Below are 21,669 nucleotides of genomic sequence, written 5' to 3' on the forward strand. Positions count from 1 at the left end.
AAACTTTTACCGAGATTCAGTGAAAATTATTACCGGATTCTCGGCTGTTGGATTCTCGGCAATCCGTTTGCTGAGGTCGGCGATTTAATTTAAGTGTGTATGGGGCGAACTACAGTGACTGGAAGGGAGAGTGGCGTCATGTTCCAATTTTGACAGGTCTCCTGCTCGTTTGGAACAGGAATTTGTATGGAGTTGACTAAAGACACTATATGCAAAGACACGAAATGTTCCAATTGGAATTCCAAATTTGCTGTCAATGTCATTCCAATCGAGCAGGAGACCTGTCAAACGCGCTTTAAAAGCATTGCTCGACAGCATCATCGTCATGACGCGACAATCATCATCAATAGCAACAATCATCAGATTTCGTGTCTTTAGCATACAGTGTCTTTAGAGTTGACAGATGATCGCTGTTCCAATTTTGACATTGACGCCTCCCTTTCTCCCTTCCAGTCACTCTAGGGCGAACATGTTTCCTGGACTATGATTTGAAACGATTTGTTATCGAATTATTACGTCTGTTTGTCTGTGATTTTAGCGTTACGTAATAAATGGATGCTGCCTTATCACATTCGGATCGGAGCATCACATCGGAGTCGACTGAATAATAATTTTATTTCATGAAGCACAAAGTAAGACAAAGTGCAGCATATTTTTCGTTTAACTATTGAATAAAAATAATGCAATAACTTTCCACGATTATCTCTACCGCCAACACGGCATCACTGCTTTCTAACGCGATGGGAGAGAACAAAACCCCCGTTTCTCTCTCCTACTTCCAGTGAGAATCGAAATTATAACGACAAAATACGAATGTCAGATCAGCAGCAGCAGCAGAGCTCCGTTCGCACAAAAGCAAACGAACTCCGAGTTTGAAGAAAAAAGACATCATCATCATCACACACAAGCTGCTGCCGAATTTGGCTTTTGATGTGAAATTCTCCGGGAAAACGGTTCCCCATCCCAGTGCTAGTGCAGTGCATAGTTTCCGGCAGTTCCATCCGCAGCTGATAGCACCAGTGGAAGAAGAGGAAAAAGTGCCACTGTCCCGGAAATTCTCGAAAAGGAGTCCGCGACTTTGGTCGTCTAGGCACGAAAGAAAAACAGTGCAAAGAAGGAAGCCATCATAGTTTCAGTTCGCTCTGGAAACTGGGTGTCGAACGAAAGTGTTTACGAAGATTAGAAATCCGCCATCGACGCAGGGACGACGACGCGAGCAAAGGAAACGGTTTTTGCTTCCCGAGACGAGAATTGCTCCTTGTTGCTAACGAATATTGTTGCTGGCGGAGGGACGAAGACAACCACCCAACATGGCGCAGAACATCAATCCGGAACGGTCTGCGGCGTCCAATCCGTCGAAGCAGAGTGACGAAGCGCTGATCAATAATAACAACCATGCCGTTAGCAAAAGGTGAGTGAGTAGGAATGGATAAATAAAATGCGATTTTTGTTCGAGTTTCCTAATCGATGCATTTCTATGCGACTTTTGCAACGCGATCGATGTGTTTCTTCATTTTCCCTTTTGCGTGGATCGCGAAGAATCAATCTCGCACAATGAATGATTGAAAGAGTCAGCAGTGGTGCCAAATGTGCTGCTGCTGTGTTTTGCTTTCCTTCTTTTCTGACACCTACTGTATGAAAATATGGCAGTTTCAAACTATTAAAAGGTGATTATCGAGAAGTTTTTGTCTAAAATGTTCATTTTATCTAACAGGATTTTACCTTTTTATCTATTCTGATAAGAGTTCTTCTAACTTGACCACTCTCCTAAGAAATACAGGAGGCGGCCAAAATGTTTGGGATAGGCAACACCGCCGGGGCTCAGTAGAGTATAGACTCTGGGAATAGTCCCAAGCAATAGACTCCAAGTCGGTTGGATTTGAGAAGGTTTTAATGATCGTTACAAATCCTAATAAATGTATTATAGGATTTGTGACAGGCTTTGGAACCTTTTATAGCCAGCTGAATTAAAAATGTTGTTTGGGCTTTCTTTCCCACGTTTCTCAGTTGATTTTAATTGGTAATTTATTAATGTCATAGTCGCTTTATCGAATTATGTTGATCATATTTTCTTTAAATAATGCAATTAAAATCAACCAAATAATTAGTAGTGGGAAAGAGATTTGCAGCAATTGATTTTACAAAAAGAAATTTGTATGATGCTTCGTTCTTAAGTTATGATTTTTCAAAGTAAAGTATGCGGCAGGAGAATATGCTAAAATATTTTTCAACTTCAAACCTCATTTTCGTCCATTTGACGTTAACCAATCTATGATTAAACGTTCCATGATCTTCAACAGGAAAATATTTTCTGAAAAGTTATTTAAAAATTTCGCATTTTGGTCACTAACCTTTACAAGACGACACCTGAAGCTAAAGACCTTCAGAATTTTCAAACCACTGAAAAAGTTCACAGGTTGCTAAATTTCATATCTTATAAAAAAAAATGTTTAATTTTCTCTGCGATATATGTGCTTATTTCATCGAGTATGTGAAACTACATTACTCTCAATTAGTATACCGTGCCATGCCCTAATACCGTGTGCCTCCTAATACCGTGTATTTGACAAAAAACTCAAATATTTTACTAAGTGTTTTATTTTTTTAACTAAGTAATTAATTCAATCATTAGCATATTAAACCTTCTTAAGTTAGGCGTAATAAATTTGGCACATATTTACAAAAACAAGCAATTAAAAATATTCACAAAATGTGAGTGCGAAGTACCAATACACGGTATTAGGGCATGGTTCCTTTTGTGTTCCAAATACCGTGTTTCGGCTAAAACTGCAAACTGAAAATATTATTGATACTTTTTTACTTTATGAATCAATTGTACAAACCTCTAGGCAACGTTTAACGCACAGATTCTTTTAAGTATGAACTTAGTATGATTGATATAGTGATGATTCAAAGAACCACCAATGTACGCGGGTTACATACACGGTATTAGGCACAATGCTATGTTTTACCATTTTGTTTTTAACAATGGTTTATACATTTGGAATACCATTAATTATATTTATTATACATAATACACAGAATAACCAATAATATAGCGTTTGAAAAATCAAGAAACACGGATAATTGATTTTTACAGGGCTCTTTGAAGTGAAGAGCATCCTTAAGGTCACGGTATTAGGGCATGGCACGGTAGCCTAGTTTTTCGTCGAATAAAAGCTAATTCGACACTGATTCTTCATTAGGGCCTAACTGACATTTTCGATATGTTTTACTACATATTTTAGCCATTTTGTTTTATGACCATTGATCGCGCAGTTTATTGATACCCACTGTTTAGGCTTACACTATCATACACGGACAGCACAGACAATCAGACGTATCACTTGGAACAAAGTGCTATTAAAATCATCGTTATAAAAGTATGATCGCCCAATGCTAGTTACGCTGTGTTTCGCAAACTCACTGAACAGATGGCGATAGTGAGCAAACGTCAAACAGGAGCAAAAAGGATGCAAGCGCCATGCGCGAGACATTTGCGAACTACAGAATATTTGAATAGTCCGTTAAAAGGGGAAACGGTGGAAATCGGGTAGAGTGAGTCGTCTGTTTGCCTGTGCGGACAGAATGTTGTCTGGCTGATATAACTTTTCCCATAGTTTTACCCTGCTTCAAAGATATTCTTGGTGTAATAGCTTTAAATGGTTGTTTCACAATGATTTGGAGTTTGCACCAGGCATATATTTAGTTTGAGTCAACCTCTCTGAAGATCAACCATCCAATGCTGTATGATCATGACCATGAATATTAGCGTGGGACACGAAAAGACATTTTACTCCTGTACACTTTTTGAGTTCCATTTTGGCCCCATAACAACTGTGAAAAATTTCAGCTCGATTGGAGAAACTATATTTTAGCGCCAGCCGTTAAGTTTCATACGATTTTCTATGGGGAAAACCACTTGTTCAAAGAAAAATCGCCACAGGTTGCCCCTTAACCCCTAAAAATATATCGATGGATGATTTCTGTTGGAAATTTAGCGAGGAACAAACCCTCTGAAGACCGCAAAGCGATCGGCATGTGGAAAAAGTTATTGACTGAAAACCGAATGGCATATCAACGCTGTTTAACACGTAAGGAATAACAAATAATAAAATCTCGTCATTTAATCGATCGGGTAAGGCTTAATAACTTTTTCCACGAATGTCGCATCGCTTTGCGGTCTTCGGAAGTCAGCTTCCTCGTGAAGTTATCTACAGAAATCATTCAACAACTTATTTTTAGTAATCAATGGGTGATTTCAAGCGATTTTTCTTTGAAGAGGTAAATTTTCCCCATAGTAAATCGCATGATAAACTAAGAATGGCGGGCGCTCAAATATAGTTTCTTCGATCGATCTGAAATTTTGCACAGTTGATATGGGACCAAAATGGAACTCAAAAAGTAGGGGTAGGCGGGGCAATATGGACACCCTAAGGTTTTTGCCAACTTTACCTAGCAAGATGTCAAAAAAGTTTAGTTTTTTGATACATATACCCTTTTAAAGTCTATTTAGCATCTATTGCATAAGAATGCTCACGAAGAAAAATGATTTATCCACTTCAAAAAATGTTATGAAAAATGTTAGTTTTTCATGACCGTCTTCAAGCATACGGGGCAGAATGGACACCCCCATGGGGCAATATGGACACCATGAGACTTTTACGAATTTCGTACATTATTTACTCCTATAGAGTCATTTCATTACAAAACAATTATCGATGAATAATACGCCGAAGTAGTTCATTTTTGTTCAGTTAATTTAAATTCATGGTGTTTTGGATAAAGCTTCGTTTTTGTCGGCATGTACAGCTGTGCCTAGAACAACTATTTTCCACTGCTGTCGTTTATTGACAAATTTGTTTCACCCTATGTCTACTATAGTGAACATTTAACCGAAAATATACTGAAATCGAAGAATTTGGTTGGTTTGTGATTTAGGTTATATTTTTCCCTTGCCGCTTCTTTCAAAAAGGTGAGTGTTCATTTTGCCCCGGCAGCAGAAAATATTTTCAAACTTGATTTTTGATATGATCACTAAATCTTATGTTAGATGGTGTGAAAATTATAATTTCCATGCACAAAAAACGGAGGACGCAACTTTTTCGTGTAAAATCAGGTATAATTTTAATTTCGAATGTTTCTTTCCTGAAACTACGTTTTAGACAAATGGACTATATTCTCCATTCATTGAAAGTTCAAAAAAGTTCGCATATTTCAAAATATTGAGGGTGTCCATTCTGCCCCGGGTGTCCATAATGCCCCGCCTACCCCCCACTTGCAATACTTTGAAAATTTGTAATTATCAATGTGTATATTATAGAATATACCTCCAACAAGCTTTTGAACAAGCAGATGGAGGTGATCATTGCGATACACAAACATGAGAGTGTTTTGAGTTATCAAATAATATCGAATAATATGAAATAATCCTTAATAATCTTCACAACATGTGCATTTCTTTGCATTAGTCGACCAAACCTCATAAAAATTGTTAAAAACAATACATTTCTGTACGTTTGCAAGCTGAATAATTGTTGTATTGTAGATTAATAGCATTCATTCTTGCTTAAAGATAGTTTCTGGAGTTTAGGGAAAGTTTTACCTATTATATTAACCATGAAACATAAACTCGCCGCATATCACCCTAAAATTGATAAAACTCATGTCAAAATAAATTTCACAAGTCAAAAACATCACAACAGCATAAACCAAAAAGCAAAAATTGTGAAAATTTGGCGAAATTTAGAAGTTTCAGAATTAATTGCTAAGTGGATCTTTTTTTCTGTCATACCCAATTTTTAAGCAATTTTCCCAATCTTATCAGAAATCATTTTATTCCTCAAAAACCAAATATTTGTCAACACAGATCACAAAAACAATGTAAAATGGATGAAGTGCATTCATTGAAGGATATATTTTATCATTTTTGCGTGTATTTTTCACTGGAAACAGCAATCACTATATGGTGGATCTTTTTTTGTGCCGGTCACTGTATGTATAAAACAAAAGTTATACTTCCATGATCGTATTTAAATGAATTTCGTTTTCAGCCAACTTCCTCCACCACGTCTAGCAAACAAAGGCATTGCAGTGAATAACAAATTGCCTCGGACTTTGATGAGTATCATAGGCCAATAAAGCTCTAATTTATCCTCGTGTTTATCCTAAATTCAGGTGCCAGGAGAACCGAAATCGGTTGACAGACGGCTAAGATATTTATTATGATACACTTGGTCAAAAATCTCAAAAGGTTTAGTTGTATAAATCCTAAGTACTCTTCGAAAGATATCTCTGTAACCAAATGTCCAATCGAAATAAAATTTCTGGGCGATCTACTGTAGCTTTCATTTGGTGCCAAGAGAACCCAAATCGATTGACAAACGACCGAAATATATATTATGATACACTTGGTCAAAAATTTTAAAAAGTTTAGATGTATGACTCATAAGTACTCTTCGAGAAATATGTTGGTAACCAAATGTCCAAGCGAAAAAAAACAAATTCAATAGCGTTCTACTAGGATGTAGTAGCTTTCATTTGCTTTCAAGAGAACTCAAATCGGTTGACAGACGGCTGAGAAACGTGCGTGAATTTTTTTTTGTAACGCACATACACACACACACGCACATACAGACATTTGCTCAATTCGTCGAGCTGAGTTGATTGGGATATGTGACTCGGCCCTGCGGGCCTCGGATCGAAAGTCGGTTTTCCAAGCGGTATTTATACCCTTCTTATGGGTGAATCCACCATGAGAATAATTGAGTTATCCAACCATCAATAATAAATATTGTAAATGTAAGCATAATATGGTTGTATGAACCATATTTCTTGCTCTCATCAATGCTTCGATTCCGGTAATTCAAGCTTCCATTATTGTTCGATCAATTGTATCATGCGTGATATAATCTCAAAATAGAATTATATAAAAGTCAATGCACAAATATGCTTGTTTGTGTCCGTAATATGATTGACATGACTTTATATTTTTCCCCGTGTTATGTTAAAAATCAAATACATTAATATTTATTTTGTATTTACTGCTAGAATATAGATGTTGACTGATACACTGTCATGAACGAAATAGTCATATATCCCATATTTAGCGTGTGATAGCGCCTTGAAATTTTCGCATTTTTTTCTGCCGCACCCTGTAGGTGGTTTCTGTGGAAAATGTTTGTTTTCCACTGGAGTTTCCCGGAAAATTTGGAGATATAACAGCACAAAGTAGACTATCGAATAATTATACCCTTTTCTAGATTTTTTTCAGCTTCGTGTAGAATAGCCCAATCTTTCCCAAATTTGGACCACTGATACACAACTAGTTGATGAACCTACAGTAAAAATTTTAAAATATTTGATGCCTTTTTTATAAAGTTACAGCTTGTTGAACATTTTATGAAAAGTGAAAAATTTACCTGACCCAGTTATTTTAAGTATTATCTGTATGAATAGCACACGAACAGACTCGACGCTGATCAGCATTTTTGGCTGTTCCTTCTCGCCGTTGAGCCGTTGCGTTTCGGCCAAGGGGACGGCAACCTATTTTTTCACTATCGAGTTTGACAGGTTGGATTCCCGAGCAGGGAATGAGAACTAATTGAAAACAAATTGAGTTATTTAGATATCACGAATTTTGATAACAAAGTGAGTTTTCATTTTGTATGACTTAAATGTTAACATAACAAAAAATGAAAACAAAATAATGTATGGTAAGTGGGGGCAGGATGGGTCACCTAAGAAATGGATCCCTATAACATTCTGAATATAAATAGCATTTCTCTGTTTTCTATCACGACTTCCAGATACACTAGTCAGCTATGATATAAGGGTATAGAAAGGTCATACAGTTTGAAACCTGCTTCTTGACAAACAATTCTCAAAACATGACCCATCTTGCCCCACCTCATTTCTACGGGGACAAGATGGGTCAGCTATCAGAAATTCGATTTTTCTCCAACAAAAAATACTAGATCTTCTATTTTTTCTCTATACATCTAAGCTTCACATACGTACAGATTACATGAAAGAAGTGTTGAAACATATCGGTAGATTATTCTCAGAAATAGAATATTTTTATTCAGGTAGCCAGAAAAAAACTTTGAAAACTTATATTTTTTGTAGAAAAATATTAAAAATATGTTCACAAATTTTCAGCGCACTAGTCGCTTCGATAATGTAGGTCACATAATAGCCTTTCTATGAAAAATAATACATTTTTAAAAGCTATGCAAAAATACCGAAAAATTAGGGTGACCCATCTTGCCCCGTCTACACATTACACGTAGTTATATGGAATGTATAGCATAAGGAGTATAACGATAAAATATTTTATTTTTTTTCTGCGTAAGGAACGTAAAGAATTTTAAAAACAATATATCACTTTTTTGTGTATCCACGTCGTTCATCTGGGAAAATTATAGAAAGATTCCAAAAATAAATAGTACGGTTGAAAACGGTACTGACCCATCTTGCCCCTTGACCCATCTTGCCCCCACATACCATACTGGAATATCTAATTGAAAACAGAATGAGTTCTCATTGATAACAAATTGATATCTCATTTTGTTATCAACATTTTACGACTTGATATCATACGCAGTTCTCAGGGAGTTATCATATCTATAGGGTAATAACTTAAAATTAATAACAAATTTAGTATTCATTTTGATATTGTATTGAGCAGTAAATTACCTTAATAAGTAAAAATTTAAATGAGATTCAATTTTAAATTCAGGAGAATCTTGTGATTAAAAACTTGTTTTGCTTGATACGATATCATCAGAATATGGCCCCTATTAATGGCGTAGTATTATCGATTGTAACATTAACATTTTATAAATAGTCATTTCTAACTTGGAGCCTACACGAAGAAAAATTGTATGGAAATCGGATATGATATCCTCATAGATATGCAGCATAGCAACCATAATTCAACTAACAGGACGCAATCAGTGAAGTACTAGATTGAAAGTAGAGAGCCGGATCTTTGTATGGTGAGATGACCAAATCTCAATTTCGGCAATGGTGCAAACAGTGTGAGTTATATGATTTCTTGACTAATTTGATGCTGTTTGAGAAAAAGTTTGGACAACTGTGTTGTTGAAGTTGCAAGAAATAAATAATACAACATCACAGTTACCCAAACTTTTGCTCAAACAGCATAAAATTAGTCAAGAAATCATGTAACCCACACTGATTGCACCATTCCATTGCAGAAATGGAGATTTGATCATCTCACCATACAAAAATCCAACTGACTACTTTCAATCTAGAACTTCACTGATTGCGTCCTATACTGATAGGCATTGAAGTGACAAAGAAAAGTAAATTTGGAGTCAAAGGACAACTGCACGTAATATTTTTTGTAAAATTATATTTCAGCTTTTCCTTCTGATTATATGTACTGCAGTAAAACAAATGTGGGAGATGTTCACGACATCCAAGAGCCACAGGCATCGGGACTCAAATTGAATGACATCGAGCAACGAATTGAGTCGCATTCGGCTTCTCAGCTCTTTCCCTCGTTACCCGCGGAAAAATGATGACATTTAATAAAAAAAACAACATCCGATTGGAAAAATATTTTACTACATTATTTCTAACGGGTTTGGCATAATGTCGTTTGGCATAGTCTTTTGACATAATGGTCAAATGGCATAAGCTGGTATAATAGTCGTTTGGCATAACAATAAGTGAAATGTCATTCATCATTATCTTCATGTATGATAAATATCTGTGTAATTTTCAAAACTGTATCAAACTTCACGGGATTCATCATTTTGGTACGGATATACATACAATGAATCCTTCCTTCGTGGGAAAACTTTAAAAAGGTAAAATTTGTGACATTCATCAATAGAATGACCGTGAATTATTTCGGTTGGCCATATCCAACTTCATTTATCTTTAATTTAGAATTATGCCTAATAAACATTATACCAAACGACTATTATGCCAAATGACTTTATACCAAACAACATAAAATGTGAGAAAATTTATAGTACTGTGGAACTCTCGTTATTTCCTTACGAAAGTGCAAATAATTCAAAATTCAAAATATTTGCCAATATGTTTAGATTGAAACTATTTTGATTAACTTATAGGGGAACTTTTGTATTCTGGGCAGTTTTGTTCTTTTCGTCATAAAAGGCTTTTTGAAACCTGTTGAATTCAACGTTGATCTCAAATCTTTCCCAACCAAGCTAAGCTATACGACCAAGTTTCAGGCAATTTACTGCCCCTATTCGCATAACAGTCCCATGTTTGCTGGGTTTCCTATTCACATGGGACTGTTGTGCGAATGGGGGCAGTTTAGCCGATGAAAAACCCCTCATAACTAAGAGAACAACCCTGCCAATAATAACCAGTCACTCTGAAAAGACTTATTAAAGTTCAAGTCAATTTAAATCAATAGCATGACCATTACCCAGGATCAGCAAATTATAAATTTTGTGTCAACATGTAAGTACAATACTCAGGTAGATTTAACAAGCATTTTGATAATATAATTAATGGTAATAAAACATATTATACCTATTTTGGATTTTTGAAATCAAGTTTTTTATCATTGAGTTTTTGAAATGATAACAAAATGATATCTCAATTTGATATTTAATAAAAACAATTCGGAACGAAAACTTGTTTTGATTTCATTTTGTTATCAATAACAAAATGAGTTTTCAATTTGTTATAGGTTTGTTCTCGTTCCCTGCTCGGGTTGTGCCTCCTTACGTGGAGCATAAATTTATGCTCCAGCCAAAAAATTCACCAACACGGTCGTGAAATTTGAATGTTTACCTTTTCACGAGGGACGTTGGTACAAAACGCTTGTATCACATTAGATCTCATAAAAGTGCTGATCATGAAAAAGCGGCATATTTGAGAATTTTCAATTTGAGAGTGTCAATGTTTAGTTTAAGTTCCTAGGGAGAGTGGGAATTGTTTGTGAAAAGACACACAACACCTCTTTTCTCAAACATTGCTCGCTAAAGTGCGTTTTCCCTCATTTTCTCCCGCTGCTGTATTGCCCATTGCACGGTGACGTCATCAAGAAATCGCTCTCTTTCTCTCCTACGGGAAAATAGAAAACAACAGGACCAACACCTGTCAAATTTGACAGGTACTGGTCCTGTTGTTTTCAAACAAAGGAGTAAAAGAGATAGAATTTCGCCGTGAGGTGGTCTATTGAGTAAATATTGATATTAGTGAGCTCTGGTTGCGCATGATAAGCGGCAACAAAATTACTTCAGACTCTAGTTTAATTTAAAAACACTTCACTAATACTTTACTTTTGCAAAAGAAAATAAAAAATGAATAACTCTTTTAAAGAAAAACTAGAAAGGACGAGCAAATTCCTTTTAATTCTACTACTGTGCTTATCTTCGGACAGATAGGCCTATTTCGTCTGTGACTTACAGACTTCTTCAGTGTCAAGTGCTCGACTGAAGAAAACCTCGCATTCGTTGTGGTATTTATACTAGGAGTGTATGTGTAGGTACGTGTGTGGGTAAAAGTGTAGGTATAAAAATGTAGGTACAAAATTGTAGGTACATATTTGTAAAAAAGGGGGTGTATCTGCCTGTTAGAAAACAGGGTGTCAATAAGATACCTAAAGCTAGGAAAAATCCCTACCGATTTGGTAGGTAGTCAATTGGTGTTTGTTGTGTTATTTTTTCCTGCCGATTTGGTAGGTAGTCAATTTGTGTTTTGTGTATTGTGTAATGTTTTGTGTGTGTTAGGTAAAAATTTAAACAGCCACGTATACCCATTGCCCTGATCCTTGTTAAGTAGTTTTTTATTGTTTTGTTTGTAAATTTCTAAACTTTCTGCAACATCAAGTTTCCATGGGTTTGTAATGTGTCGTAAGAGTTTAATATTTGAAGTATTCATAAAATGTCCTTCATTGAAAATATGTTCAGCAACTTTAGATTTAAAATGATGAATGAGTCCTTTGTCTGTGTCTTTGTGTGCTTTTGATACTTCCGTTATGTGTTCTTTGAATCGTGTGTTGAGTGTGCGTTTTGTTTGTCCTATGTATATTTTGTCACAGTGATTACATGTTACTTTGTAAACACCAGATTTTGTTAAGTTGTCCAACGGGTCTTTCGTAGATCCTAAGAGAGTTTGAAGTTGGTTAGCTTTGCTTGTGAAAACTAATTCAAAACCAAACTTTCTGAGAATTGGTCGGAGTTTTTTGGTGTCATTGTTGTAGTTCACAGTTATCCGTTTAAGTGTAGGTTCTGTCCGTGTCAGTGTAGTCAAAGAACGTCTGTATTGTTGTTGTGTCTTTTTGTTGATGATCTGTTGTATTGTTTGTTTTGTGTAACCGTTCAACTGTGCTGTTTCGAAAATGTAATTAAGTTCTTTCGTTTTTCCTGTTTCACTAAGTGGAAGTGTCTGCATTCGGTGTATCATGTGATTGAAGGATGCAATTTTGTGTTGATGTGAGTGATTTGATGAGTTTGGAATAGTGCGTTGAGTGTGTGTCGGTTTTCTGTAAATTTCGAAGGAAAGTGTTGATTCTTGTTTTACGATGAGTATGTCCAAAAATGGTAGTTGGTTGTTCTGTTCAATTTCACAAGTGAATTCGATGTTTTTGTGTGCATTATTGATATTGTTCAAGATTTCAGGTAAAAGATGTTTCTTAACAATGCTAAACACGTCGTCAACGTATCTCCACCAGACTTCAGGAAGCTGTTTGTTGTTTTCTAAGCGTTTTTCCAAATTTGCCATAAAAATTTCACTTAAAAATGGAGAAAGTGGATTGCCCATGGGGGCACCATTAAGTTGTTTGTAGGTTTCATTTCTGAACGAAAAATAATTTTCTTCCATACAAAGTTTGGTTAATTTGATGTATGTACGAACTTTCTTAATCCAATCTGAATTTGAATCTTCATATTGGTTCAGAAGCCAATCTTCTAGTAGGTTAATGGCCTCTTTAACTGGAATGCTTGGAAATAGTGATTTAACGTCGAATGAAACTAAAATTTCATCGTCGTTAACGGATAAATTCTGTACTAGTTCTGTGAATTGTTCGGAATTCTTGACAGATCTACTGTGAAATTTAGATCACCATAGCATCCCCGTGGTTTCGGCTAAGTTTTTTTTTTCTTTGTTATTGTGTTTTTTTTTTTAAACTTTTAATGTTAGTTCAACACACTAAATTAATGAACAATTAAAGACGAATGATAGAGCTGTTAAATTAATTCATACAGATTACAATCGTAGAGAAACTTGAATAGTGTTTTGATGGTATCCGGATCGTCCCGAAGACCAACGTTGACTCAACTTTTCAAGTCTCCCGCATGACACAAAACTCACCACCGCTTTTCGATGACCGATTATATATATTGCGATTCTTCCAACCTCGTTGCGAGTGATATGCACTCCCAGCATGACGAAAAAAGCAACGGTACACTTCAACCTTCCGGTTACAATTGGCAGGAACAAGGTTTGCAGGCGACATCTGCTTCACCGAATGCAGAACCGGGAGAACCACTTTTTGCATTCTATTTACTATCTGAAAAAAAAAAATCCTCGTTAAAACAAAGACCTTTTTAGACTCATCCCGGGAACTTACCTATTGGAATGCGTCCGGATGATCAACGGCGTAGATTTTAGTCTATTCTGGGCCAACCATGGGCCCTGAGATGACTACCGGCGGCATAATTTTTCAAAATATTCACGACTCGCGCGAGGCCCGCAACGAACAACAGATTTTTTTTTTCTTCTTTCACGCGGTCGGTCGGTCGTGCCGGTGTCGGTTGATGAGAAAGTGTAAACAGGCGAAACCAAACGTCAAAAGCATAACCCGGTTGAAAGCCAAAATAAAATTCATGGAAAAAAATTGAGTGTCTTAGCTAAGTTAATCATAAGGTGTCTAAACTAGGTAGACTCGAAGTACCCAGGTAGAAATTCATCTGAGCGGGACGTATAGAGCAGTAGTGTCTCACTAATAGAAATACACTAGAACTCCAATGGCGCTGTAGTCACTTTTCTCAATTAATTATTTTAATAACTATAATTGCAATAATTCATAATTTTTAAGTGTCCTTCATGTAGAGTATCTTTTGTTTTGGTAAACAAAATTAACTTGACACTTCTAGTACCGCTGCTGACGCTGTAAGGGCGTGGCAAACTAGATGTTAGTCACACGAACAATCGCGGCATTGAACTTCTGTGGCTAGTTATTCTACTGTCTCACTCTTGCGCGTTAGTCTCTCAATGGTTACAGGCGCCGGTTAATTGGATTTAAGCGGTCAAACTTGTGTTCCTTTTTTATAAAACATAATGATCATTCTATTGGCGTGCACCACTATTTGGGAAAATGTTTTAAATAGTGTTTTTAGAACATTTAAATTTTTCGATTTTCAAACACACTTGTTTCAGTAGCAATAATGAACGAGCGTGTTGCAGTGTGAGTTATGAAGCATCGCAGCAGTCCCGTCGCATGGGAAACGATTTGCTACAGCTTTCGCGCGTCATGTTTTCCTTTCGAAATTGCACGTCCCTTTTGCCACCCTTTTTGACTCCGCTCATCGCTGAGCAGTGCGCAGTTCAATCGCACGCGATAAAAATACAGTTGATAAGTTGTCTGAGCACTCGTGAGGTGATAATTTGCATCATTTGTTGATAGTAGTTCTTTAATAGATAACTTACAGAATTTCCTGTATATATCCAAATATATCGGAAATATATTCTGGTAAAATTCTGCAAGAAATTCCGCAAGACCTATTGGAGAAATCTTGAGATGAAAAAATCCTGGAAAAACTGAGTCATCTCGGAAAAAGTTCTGTGAGTAAACCTGGGAAGAAACACTAAGGAAATTCAAGGAAGAACTCTGGAAAACTCTAAGAGATATTCCAGAAGCAACTACGAGTGAAACTATGCAAGGAAACCCAAGAGAAATATCGGAAACCTCTCTTGAAGAACTTTTTCAAGAATCTCCCAAAAGTCCCAAGAGAAGCTGTTGGGAAATTATTCCGGATAACAACAAGGAAAATTTCTGAAGGAACTTTGAATAAATTTTGGAAGGATCTTCGGAATGAATATAACTAGAAACTCTTGGAGCATATCGGGAGAACCTCTGAAAGAAAACCTGGAAAAGTTGGGGAATTTCATTTTGTTTTAAGAGTAGACATCCTGTTACACGCTGTCCTCCAGGTCTGCTTGTACCATCCAAATCTCTTGCGAAAACCGGCTTTGCAGGGTAGTTCTCCGGCATTCTAACAACATGCCCTGCCCATCGTATCCTTCCAGCTTTTACTACCTTCCGGATGTTAGGTACGCGGTAGAATGCAGCGAACCGTGGTTCATAATTCGCCGCCATACACCTTTTTCCTGCACACCAGCAAAGATGGTCCAATGCGACATAGGTTTGTCTCAACTTGAACAGAAGAGGATAAAGTAATCAATAATTTACACGGATGAGTCATATGTACCCAGCCGAGAAAATCGACCATAATAAACGTGTTCTAGATCAGCGAGACTGCATCCAGAAAGGTGAAAATTCCGTCTCCAAAGGGGACGATTTTGGAACACAGTAAACACTGCAACGCTGTTGAAAATCTAACAGTTTTGATTATGGGTTAGTAATAATAGATTATTCACGGGTTGAAAAGGACGCAACAAATTTAGCTTCTGTTTTGTCACCAACAAAAATTTTCGAGATCATGGCATATTATCTGTAACTAGTTGGGATAAAGAACAATTGCATGAAGAGTAATATATATTTCCTTGTTGCTAGTTTGTGTCTCTTTTGTCCGACAATAATTGTTATCTTCTTTGTAATAGCTAATCGAGAGATTGGGCATAAATATTATGATTTGTTTATTATTTATGATCCTCTGCGTTGAAACCATTGAAACGTTCGAATAAATATCCTTCTTTTTCAGACTCCAAAAAGAGCTGATGGCACTGATGATGTCGGCAGATAAGTCCATTTCGGCCTTCCCCGAGGGCGAGAACTTCTTCAAATGGATCGGCACCATCTGCGGTCCGGAGGGTACAGTCTACAAGGGTCAGAAGTACAAGCTCCTGTTGGAATTCCCGAACTCGTATCCGTACTCGTCGCCAAACGTGAAATTCTTAACGCCTTGCTTCCACCCGAACGTGGATCTCAGCGGGTCCATCTGCTTGGACATCCTGAAGGAAAAGTGGTCGGCCCTGTACGACGTACGGACGATCCTGCTGTCGATCCAGTCGCTGCTCGGAGAACCGAACACCGACAGCCCGCTGAATTCGCAAGCCTCGCAGATGTGGCCCAACCAGGAGGAGTACAAAAAGTTCCTGGACGATTTCTACGAAAAGCATAAAGAGGCTTAAGGCGGGAACGGCGGCGACGAGAGGACTGGAATGAACGCGATACTGATGATGATGATGTTCGAGCGTGAGAGCGAGCGAGAGAGCGAAAGATTCACACACACACATACAAAATAAGGTAAAATTTAACAAAATATGAAAAAAAAATCGCGAAGGTGAACGGACACCACAATCTGAACAAGAGTAGACAAAGAAGGCAATTTGGGACAAACCGGAAAGAGTAGGAATGCGGACGCATTGAAAGTTTCTTCATTTTGTCGCTAGTAGGTAATTGATGGGAGACGACCCCGCCCATGGCAGATGAAGGATACGGAGAGGTATCTATGTAGTTGCTTGTGACCAGTTTTGGATAATTTTAAACTTTGATGCATATTTATTATGAACAACATATTGATTAAACATGGTTTTACTTGTACGAATATCTCCCATTGCTGCACTGTTGTATGTGATTTTCTAGGAAATCTTCAGAAACCCCATAGCTATTGGCACCTGACGAATGTTGCCTAAACACCTTGATAACCACGAAACCGAAAATATCTAAGCGAGCACATTTAGGACTGATTCAGTTTCGCAGCTCTATGCATAATACCAACTCTGCACAAAATTCCTCATCAATGCTAATATCTGATTTGGTGGGCAGTGGTTGGCAAACAATTTTTCAACTTTATCAATATCATAAGTTTTTTTATGCAATTCAGTATCATAATTTAAATTTTATCTAACTCATTTTGGTATAATAAAGGGCGAACACGATGAAATTGCCACACAGAAAACATTGTATAACTTTTGATTGCGTTCGTCAAAATAGGGTAGAAGCTTCAGTTTTGGCTAGTCCGGAGTTTTGGCCATAGTGCGGTATTGAGCCTGTTGTGAACCGGCGTAAATTTAATTTTTACTAGTAGATCCTAATACAATATGATGATTACAGCTATGAAAACCACACAGTTTGATTAAAAACTGGAAGAATAAAATATATTTCCTTAAAAAATCTGCTCCCATATATCTATCTTGGCCAGGGTGCTTCTAATTTGGCCACTCCCATAAGATATACACGTGATTGGCCAAAATAGAAACTTAAGAATATGGCCAAAACTGCGGCAGAGCTTCTATTTTGGCCAGTGTCATTTTTAATACAATAATCAAGTATTGGCTTGATTTATGCATTTTTCCTTCAAAATATAGATTGAAACCTTTTATTTGACGCATTGGTTGTTTTCATAGGATTATTGGTTATTTTTATAAAAATGATTTCCCTTAGACTGGCCAAAACCGGTGCCCGCACCCTAGCTAATTTTTTGACCATGAATAGTATATTATGTGTAGCTAATACCATAAAATTTTCATTAAAATCGGTTGAGTATTGGCGCATATATTGTCGATATCATAAAATGAGATTTTAGAAAATTTGTGCACCCATTTCAAAAAATTACTTAGGCTATAACTTTTTTGTTACCTCATCAAAACGTTTGAAAATTTCACTCGATATTCTTAACATAGTATCAATTAAGTGGTAAAAATTTGATCGAAATCGGTTCAGTACTTTTTCTAGTAAATATCCAAAGCTCAAATCGCTTCAAGGTAAATTTTAGGTACTTTATGACCATTTTTAGTTCCGCGTGCACTATTTTGACTGTAGAACTGGTAACACTGTCCCGATTTTTATAAAACTTTGACAGTGTAAAATTTGTGTGTTAAACTTTTTACAGTGAAAATTTCAACGGCAAAAAAGTGATATTTTCCAAAATGCTTGTTTGCACAAGATTCTCAAGTGGCAATTTCCTTGTTTCAACGAAATCTCCGCCAATACTCAACCAATTTTAATGAAAATTTTATGGTATTAGCTACACATAATATACTATTCATGGTAAAAAAAATAGCTATTTTGGCGAACGCAATCAAAAATTATACAATATTTTCTGTGTGGCAATTTCACCGTGTTCGCCCTTTAATGGCCAATTTTTTAGAACTGATTCATTATGCAACTGAAATGAGTTGCATAATGAAAAATGTTTGTATAATGTTCATAATGCAACTCATTTGAGTTGCATTATGATTATTATGCAACTCAAATGGGGTTGCATTATGAGAAAATCATTGCATAAAATTTTGTATGGAACTTGTTGCAAAACTGAATTTTTTCAGCACTCTTCGTATTTATCCAACTCGGCAAGCCTCGTTGGATAAATGTACGACTCGTGCTGAAAAAATCCTCTTTTTGCAACTCATTACATAAATAACTATAGGATGTTTATAAAGTTCCGATAAAGACGCTAGGATCTGCTCAAAACTCTTGAAGGAGATATGCTAGAAATTCAGTCAGTAGTTTCTCTCAAAACACAGCATGGGAAATTACTTTACAAATTTATGTAGTTTGAAAGAAGCAATCTGTTCATGTTCGTTAAACAAAAACAAAGTCAACATTATGAAAGGATGACGATAATGGGCCAAAAGTTATCGATCTCCAGTAAATGGCATACAATCACAGCTTCCTTTACTATTCAAGATCTGTTCTCTTTCCTGTGAAACTAATTTATTCCATTGGAAACTAAGTAGGTTTCTCATCGTTCTAATATTTAACATTCATCCTAATAGTGTACAGACGAATTTCGAGATAGGACTGAGATAGCTGAAGTATTTTTTTTTCTGCGCCATCCACTGAGTTGTACGATATTTCCAGGACAGGAAAGGTGGGAATGAAAATCAAACCATTAACAAAAAGGGATCTATTTTAGAATACGAATCGAGAAAAGCGACTTCAGGCGTATCGAGGGATCAGAATCTATTTCTGCAATAGATTGCCTTTTGTTTGACATAGCAGTTGATTCGTGGATAACCGATATAGTGAACATTGAATAAATTTCTCTCAAATCCAACTGATTTTTAGTTCGTGGATTTCATCCATTGATGTGTTAGTTTCCAAGACCTAATTAGAACGCGGTGAACCAATAGACAAATGAAAGTATGATACATTAGAATAAATAAAAAAAAGCACGGCACGCTGCACACGTAACTTGTAGACGAAACGTAGGAAGAGCTTTCAACGACGACTACTACAGAACAGGAGAAGGATTGTCATCATTCGAGGAAGAATACCGAGTAGAAGTAAAAGCAGCAATCAGCAAAACTGCACTATGTTTTACGTTTCAAAATCTCTTAGTTATCCACCCCTCTTTCCGTAAATCCTTTATTTAAGCTCTTTACATTGATTCGTATTTGTCCACGTAATAAATAAATTACAATTATTCCAATGAAAAAAAGGTCGAGTTGAGTCGTTTCGCTGATGACATCCTTCTATCTTTGGGAATAAGAGGCAACCAACTCCGGATACGGATTCCCAGATAAACTGACACGATACAGCTGTTTCACGTTCCTTTAGAGTCGTTTTCACCAAAGTGCGGCCCGCGGGCCGCACGTGATGTCCAGTTCTCTATGTTGCTGTAGAATTCCTTGCAATGTTTCCTTTGGAAGTTGTTCTACTTCCGAAATAATCAAGAACAACGTGTGTTGGCGCGCCAAGTTGGGCTGGCAACCCTATCAATAACATAGCGCAAATAATAGCTCAATAGGCACAACAGTGCATTGTTTCGAAGTATTTAGTTTAGCGGAGAAGATCGAAGTAGTTTGTAAATGGTTTGAAACCTACCGGAATAGAAACACTAAGATTTGTAAGTGAATTTACATTAGTTTAGAAGAAATAATTAATGATAAATAAACTTGATTTCAGTTTGAGCTGATCAACCAAACAACGGTTTTATATCTGCTGCAAAGAAGCAAACTCAAAAAATCTTATTTCAACCACCGCAAAGCATTGTATCGATATGGATTGTAATAAGAACGACACGGCGAAGAACACTCCGAGAAGCGACCCCAGCGATGCGCGAGCAGCAAGGATCATAGAGCTCGAATTGGAATATTTGCAGAGAGAATGTACGATCAAACTAAAAGCCATAGCCGACCGAGAAGCTGTTGAGCTAGCGCTTGCCCGGAAAAGTTATAATCTGATGAGGTCCCGATTACAACTTGAAAATGCCGATGATTCTGATAACGAAACCAGTTGCAGTACGATCACATCAGACGGGGAGGCTGTTCTAGACAGTGCAGATGAAATTTCAGCACCAGCTCCCTTTCAGTTTGTTCCATCAAATTCATAACTAACGTCGAAATGTTCCCCAACGCCCGAACAGGTATGCGCTCGCCAAGTGATGACAATGGATTTACCTACCTTCGCGGGGAATCCTGAAGAATGGCCTGTTTTCTTTAGCCAATATAGGAATACAACAGCAGCATGCGGCTACAGTAATGCAGAAACCCTGGTGAGGTTACAACGATGTTTGAGAGGGCAAGCTCTGGAGTATGTACGAAGCCGTTTACTACTTCCCGAGTTGGTGCCGAAAGTGATAGCTACGTTGGAAATGTTATATGTTATCATAAATAATTCATTGATAAATACCCAAGTAACCACGAAGCCGTATATAAGTGCACCAATTTTGCCATATATTGATAATTAAAATTGTGAATATAATGCTGCATTACTTTAAACACCTCATTAAAGTAATATTAAAGTCGAAAAGGGCCCCACTAAAATCCAATTAGTGCCACATATTGCAGCACGCTGACAGCCATTGCTAAAGTAACATAAATGCATGTGCTGTACATTTGCATTTGCACATGCTTGATACGTGCAACTAGAAACACCAAAACAAAAATCTATTTTTAGCACCGGTTTCGTTATCGACGGTACTGATGCCCACGTGAATGTTTTGACCATTATTTTTTGTCGCCGGGTCGGGAGTCGAACCAGAAGTGTTGAAGACCGCTAGATGAGTTCCATACGCGCTGGTGCCTTGGACCGTTTCTGCTGCAGTGATAACAACAGATATTTCATTAACTTAAAGGGATCTGTTCTTCTGTCTCAATCATTGCAGTAGAGGGCAAAACGACTATTTCATATGTAATAGAATACAGTAATTTATCACAATCTGATAAATTACTGATAAATACATAATGCATTTTCGAAGATATTTAATCAATATAAGAAAATTAAAAGCACGATTAAAACACCCTTCGCTTCGCATACTGCTCATATGCTAATTGTGGTTTCCATCATTATTGGCATGTGATAGCAGCCTACAGAAAAGAGAAAAGGTCATCTTTAAAAAGATTTTGCTGTCGTCGATCGGTGGCTCAAACGGGGATTAAGTTGACCGGGAGTCGAACCAGAAACGTTGAAGACCGCTTGAGTTGACCGTAAAGTTGTTCAATCTTCTTGATTTAATTTGTTTACCATTAGAGTCAAGCTTTTATAATTGTATTGTTAGAGCAAACTTTGCTAGTTTGTGCATT

At 36.8% G+C, this 21,669-nt stretch overlaps 2 protein-coding genes across 2 annotated transcripts; one reads left to right on the plus strand and one right to left on the minus strand.

Annotated features, from left to right (window-relative positions):
- The first annotated feature begins 801 nt into the window (after positions 1–801).
- LOC109426587 (ubiquitin-conjugating enzyme E2 C) lies at positions 802–19,583 on the plus strand. Its single transcript, XM_019702119.3, has 2 exons — positions 802–1,411; positions 15,900–19,583. The coding sequence occupies exons 1-2, from the start codon at positions 1,311–1,313 to the stop codon at positions 16,327–16,329; spliced, it is 531 nt and encodes a 176-aa protein (XP_019557664.2). The 5' UTR covers positions 802–1,310; the 3' UTR covers positions 16,330–19,583.
- LOC134288521 (uncharacterized) lies at positions 11,247–15,893 on the minus strand. Its single transcript, XM_062853602.1, has 2 exons — positions 13,586–15,893; positions 11,247–13,525 (listed from the first exon to the last, which is right to left on the minus strand). Exon 2 carries the CDS (start codon positions 12,835–12,837, stop codon positions 11,701–11,703), a length of 1,137 nt encoding a protein of 378 aa, XP_062709586.1. The 5' UTR covers positions 12,838–13,525; positions 13,586–15,893; the 3' UTR covers positions 11,247–11,700.
- Positions 19,584–21,669: the final 2,086 nt, after the last annotated feature.

This window comes from Aedes albopictus, chromosome 2 (assembly GCF_035046485.1).
Source record: "Aedes albopictus strain Foshan chromosome 2, AalbF5, whole genome shotgun sequence".
NCBI classification, from domain to species: domain Eukaryota; kingdom Metazoa; phylum Arthropoda; class Insecta; order Diptera; family Culicidae; genus Aedes; species Aedes albopictus.

Bases quoted from the DNA above. Each gene is read 5' to 3' on its own strand.
- LOC109426587 (XM_019702119.3), top strand. From the start codon at position 1,311: ATGGCGCAGAACATCAATCCGGAACGGTCTGCGGCGTCCAATCCGTCG. The intron at 1,412-15,899 runs GTGAGTGAGTAG...CTTCTTTTTCAG, and splicing joins AACCATGCCGTTAGCAAAAG to ACTCCAAAAAGAGCTGATGG.
- LOC134288521 (XM_062853602.1), bottom strand. From the start codon at position 12,837: ATGGAAGAAAATTATTTTTCGTTCAGAAATGAAACCTACAAACAACTT.